At 47.6% G+C, this 5,431-nt stretch overlaps 1 protein-coding gene across 1 annotated transcript; it reads right to left on the bottom strand.

Annotated features, from left to right (window-relative positions):
* Nucleotides 1-1,832: 1,832 nt before the first annotated feature.
* On the bottom strand, nt 1,833-4,957 carry LOC124775416 (ubiquitin-like modifier-activating enzyme 1). Its single transcript, XM_047250249.1, has one exon. It carries the CDS (start codon nt 4,955-4,957, stop codon nt 1,856-1,858), a length of 3,102 nt encoding a protein of 1,033 aa, XP_047106205.1. The 3' UTR covers nt 1,833-1,855.
* Nucleotides 4,958-5,431: the final 474 nt, after the last annotated feature.

The raw sequence follows: 5,431 nt of genomic DNA, 5'->3' as shown, positions 1-5,431 counted from the left end.
CCCCGACGTGTGTAACTAACGCCCACAACTCGTCTAATTTAAATATTTCTTCTCTTATGATCTGCTACTGCGGATTTATCCTTGTTGCCCAGACGACACTTGCTCTTATGTTCATACACAGAGACTAGGGAAACACCAAATTCGTTTCTCCGACACTACCGTTTGTCAAGGTCCAATCAACACTATGCTAGAATATACAGAAGCACAATCTTAATAGAGAAGAATAAGAACTGAAATTAGAGAATTTGTGGGCCTTAGTGCAAAATAAAGCAAACATCGCCTACTGTTTCGCACTATAATCTCCAGAGCACACGTCGGCGTAACTCTGCGATTATAAAGCTGTCTGATGACGTCACGGTTCGACAGTTACGTGGATGCGTATAAACAGATCACCTTGCTGAGCGTGCTGAAGTTTGAGAGTACTGACCGAGTGCTTCTAGCGTAAGGAGATGGAATGTTAGAACATAAACATGCCTCAGAGGACAGCCTGATACAAAACGAAAATTATCAAGCGTGCAAATACCAGACCTGAAAGCCTGCACTCTATGATCAGATTTAAAGTTATTGACCGAGCGAGGTGGCGCAGTGGTTAGACACTGGACTCGCATTCGGGAGGACGACGGTTCAATCCCGCGTCCGGCCATCCTGATTTAGGTTTTCCGTGATTTCCCTAAATCGCTCCAGGCCAATGCCGGGATGGTTCCTTTAAAAAGGGCACGGCCGACTTCCTTTCCCGTCCTTCCCTAATCCGATGAGACCGATGACCTCGCTGTCTGGTCTCCTTCCCAAAACAACGCAACGCAAAGTTATTGAAAAATTACGATTCGCACTAGTTTCAAGACAGCAGACATCAACTTCTGTATTGCAAATACACTAATAACTTCGTCATTTGTACGCATGGTGCACAGATTCCGTAATTCGAAGCGAGTTGATGAAGTGATCGCTAATATCAGACCAGGCATGCAGATGAAATCATTCTTCTTGTGATCTTGGAGAACGGCAGCGTATATCAGAAAGGTATTTCTCAAATGTTAAATGATGATCTTTTTTCGAGGATATTGCATGACGATTGTGTTCTTAATTGTGGTACACTCTATACACTATAAACCCTGTCGATGGTGCACTACCATGGTGAATGTTTTAACTAAACCTCTTAAAGTGAATAACTTGCAACCGCTTGCCAATTTCTTACGTGATTTTGTTTATGTGAGTGTGAAATACGACTACATTGTGATCAGCTCACCAATAACGTAGACCGACAAAGATCGAACAGTAGACGAGTTGTACAAGATCTTTCGTGCAATTTTTTTTGATTACCAAAAAATCATGAATGTTTTAAGCAATTCATGACTGACAGATTGTTGGTATGTACATTTAAAACAAAACCGAATTCATATTTCTACATACATTATCTTCTCTCGTTTCTTTCCGTTTAATTTCCCAATAAACTCTGACCTTTATCATCGTACGCTATCCGTAAATAAAAAGGAAGACGACGCCAGTCAGAAGCTTCAGAATATTTTAAATCAGATTTTTTGTCGTTTATTTTCCGTATTCTGAACAGGATTACAGCAAATTAATTGAGAAAACGCTATTTTAACTATAACATCTGCATGTAAACAGTTGTATTTCCATGTTGAACACAATGTGCTCCCTACTTCTTTGAGGTGGCAATATTAAATAGCAAATAAAAACACATCAACTCGTTCTAATTTTATTTGAAAGCGAATAGCAAGACTAACGCCATAAAAGCGTGTTTGATACTGTATGATAAAAGCGGCCGCGAACAGAAAATGGCAACTTGCCTTTAGAAAATAAAGAAGCGATTTTATTCACAATTAAAACAGTGTTAGTATCACTTAAGACATTGATTACAAGGAAGTTGTTGCACCGCAGGTGACATCTCCGACTTTTGAACCGGTATTTTATCGCCTGGCAGAAGATATCGAATGTAGGGAACATCGACATCGTTCCCCAGCTCATCACTACAACATAACTGAAGAACCAAAGAACGCTTTTTGGAATCCAGATCTTTTTTAGAAACTTCCTTCACCACTTCGGACAGTGGACGACCTAATCTTTCCTGGCATTTGGTCTTGTCCATAAAAAACGAATACACAGTGGACACTCCATACGAAAGCATTGTAACATCCAGATTGTACGTCTCTTTGAAATGGCTGATTAATGCCTCGAGAGTAATTTCTCCATATATGTCAAACCTGTCCCACAGTGTCCACTCGGTGCCCGCTAGGTCCTTTGTTGGAGCAGCTACAGGCTCCGACAACGTGAAGAAAGGCAGGGCAAGATTTATGAAAGAATTTTTGTAATAATCAATCTCCGCAAATTCTTGCACTATCTTATATAATTCCAGGCACAGAAGTCCCGCAACCACGGAAGTTGTTGTGGCTATAGCAGGAGTAATTTTACCTGCGATTAATTTGCTCTTTTGCCGGTCGGCTGCTGCAATTTTGTAGTTCGCCGCCCGAAGATTAGACGCGGCAACAATGAAATCGATGTGTAAATTTGTGTCGTCGTCTTTCTCGAATTTCAGAGGAGTTATGACAACTTGCTGAAATTTTGATTTCGGTGGTAGGTCGTTAATAATATTCTTTATGTCGTCTTCTCCTGAAATGTTGTCTTGTATATCACCCTGAATTTCATTGATGGGGATCTTAATGTCATTTTTTGGCTGAAATTCTGGTATCTCAACTCCTTTCACAATATTAGTGATAGCTTCGAGGTCTCTGTTCTGTTTTATTCCGTGCACTTCAGCTTTGAGATTTGCAGCTGCAAGTATAAAATTCAAATTGAGCGGATCGCCCGCAGAGAATTCTAAAGGCGTTGGGCAGCGTTTCGCTCCAGTCCAGAAAGGTTCGCCATCGGAGGTAGTTTGGTTGGGCGGGAAAATGTGAAGCAGTTGACGTATCTGATTATTGAACAGCTCCTGCCACAGCCTGCGAGCCCAAGCCACGCAGTCTTCGAAGGTATTAGGATATTCGTCTAAGAGCACCTTCTTCACCGATTTTAATACTTCCACGGGATGAAATCCTGTCATAGTTTTAATGCTCTGTACGAAATCGCTTTCGGACAAGTACCGAGCTGCTTGCTCCGGCTCTTGACTGAACAAGCCCTCAAATGCGTCCCTAGCCCATATGAGTGTGTGTTCGATGGCGTACGGAAAATTTTTGAGGGTGCACATCGGTATCGTTTTCTCCGGTGGATCTTGAGAAGAGCTGTACGACTCCGTGAGAAACGGAATCACAACTTGCGTGTGACCTTTGGTTCCAAGAGTCCCAGCCTCCAACATCGGTTTCTGATAGAAAACGCACCGCTGATCGAGGTATATACGAGCCGTGACGTTATCTAGCGCAGCGATGACTGCGTCTGTGTCACTGAAGAATTCGTCGTCAAAAACTTCTTCCGTGTCTGAACCTACTTGTAATTCGTAAACACCCATATTTACGTAGGGATTCATGATCTTTATAGCTTTCGCAGCAGTCTGTGACTTGGGTCTCATAACATCCTGAGGCCTGAAAAGAAATTGTCTGTTCAAGTTCGAAACTTCGATATGATCCATATCTGTTACATCAATACGACCTTTCTCGAATGTCCCGACACCCATCATGGCCAGGTTCTTCAGAACTTCGCAGCCGACGGCTCCGGCACCGACGACGAAGCACTTGAACGAGCCTAGGCGTATCTGCACCGAGTGGCCGAAAATGGTAATCTGCCCGTCGTAGCGGCAGTCGATAGGGCACCTGCCGTGTATGCCCACGCGGTCGACATTCTTCGGCAGACATTCCAACGCGTCGAGATAAAGCCACTGGTACAGAGGAGTAAATTTGCCAGAGCACGCTTTCAACGCCTCCTGAGCAGCTATCCCTCCAACTGCCGCGATCAAGGGCTGTACGCTTCCACTGCAAATTTTTGAAAACACCGAGTAGAATTCGCGGTCGGAGTCGCACTGAAGGTTCAAGTCCGTCTGTGTGGTATTTACTATCTCGATGAAAGAGTCCGCGTCGTTTTCGTTCCACGCTTTGGGCGGTTCTCCGCACTGTTCGACGTATTTGTGGAAGGCGACGAATGCCAGATGCAGTTTCATGGGACGGTCTTCCTTCCCGAAATCCGTCTGTAGGAATTCTGGCGCTCGCATAGCTTCAGCGAGCGGCTTGAAGCTCATCGTTTTCGGAACTTTCACCTGTTTGACGACACCGCCGGAGGTGTACTCCGAGTACTGCGACGTATCGCCGATTCCGAACGTGTAGGGATTTATGTAGCGTATTTTGAGGGGCTCGCAGTTGTTGAGCTCCTCCATCCCGCGGACCTCGGAGAAGGTGACGAAGTCGCCGTCTTGGAGGCCGTGGTGCGTGTCGGCGAGGCATGTGACGACGCCCTCCTTGGCGCGGGTGATGCTGGCGACGAGCGAGCTGGCCGGCTCCTCGCCGTCGCAGTCGGACACGGTGAAGCGGTCGCCGAAGTCGCAGAAGAGCTGCCCGAAGAGCCCGCGGCAGTCGGCGACGACGAGCGCGGCGCCGGCGGCCCTCGCCAGCTGGGCCACGCGCAGCTGCTCGCGCAGCGGCCGGCCCGCCAGCACGAGCACGCGGAAGCGGCGCACCAGCTCGGCCGTGACGGGGCCCTCGGCGCAGCGCACCGACACGTGCGGGTTGAGCTGGGCGAGGCGCGGCGCGCTCGCCTCGGCGCGGTTCTTGCCCACGTCCTCCTCGGTGAGGAAGAACTGCGAGCCCAGGTCGGACAGGCGGCAGGCGTCGCGGTCGTGCAGCGTCAGCGAGCGCACGCCCGCCAGCGCCAGGTTCTTGGCCACCTCGACGCCCACGCCCGTCAGACCGGACACGAGCACGTCTGCGCCCGCCAGGCGGCGCATCGCGTCGCGGCCCAGCACGTACAGCTGCCGCGAGTACAGCTGCTCGTCGATCTCGTCCGCTGACGACTCGGCCATGGCGCCTACAAACATTCGGGTGGCCAGTCGTGACTAGAGGAAAGGTAGACTTAGATTAGGAAATTAGTATTAGGAACCTGCAGCGAATAACATCTTGGCCTGCCCAGTGTCAGGGGCACGCCCATTGGAATTAGCTCGATGGGCAGGGCAATAAAGTAGGTTTATATACAGGGTGTTACAAAAAGGTCCGGCCTAACTTTCAGGAAACATTCCTCACACACAAAGAAAGAAAATATGTTATGTGGACGTGTGTCCGGAAACGCTTACTTTCCATGTTAGAGCTCATTTTATTACTTCTCTTCAAATCACATTAATCATGGAATGGAAACACACAGTAACAGAACGTACCAGCGTGACTTCAAACACTTTGTTACAGGAGATGTTCAAAATGTTTTCCGTTAGCGAGGATACATGCATCCACCCTCCGTCCCATGGAATCCCTGATGCGCTGATGCAGCCCTGGAGAATGACGTA

This window comes from Schistocerca piceifrons, chromosome 2, assembly GCF_021461385.2.
Source record: "Schistocerca piceifrons isolate TAMUIC-IGC-003096 chromosome 2, iqSchPice1.1, whole genome shotgun sequence".
NCBI lineage: Eukaryota > Metazoa > Arthropoda > Insecta > Orthoptera > Acrididae > Schistocerca > Schistocerca piceifrons.
The sequence above is the reverse complement of the archived record's forward strand: the minus strand, read 5'-3'. Positions and strand labels throughout refer to the sequence as shown.

Bases quoted from the DNA above. Each gene is read 5' to 3' on its own strand.
- LOC124775416 (XM_047250249.1), bottom strand. From the start codon at position 4,957: ATGGCCGAGTCGTCAGCGGACGAGATCGACGAGCAGCTGTACTCGCGG.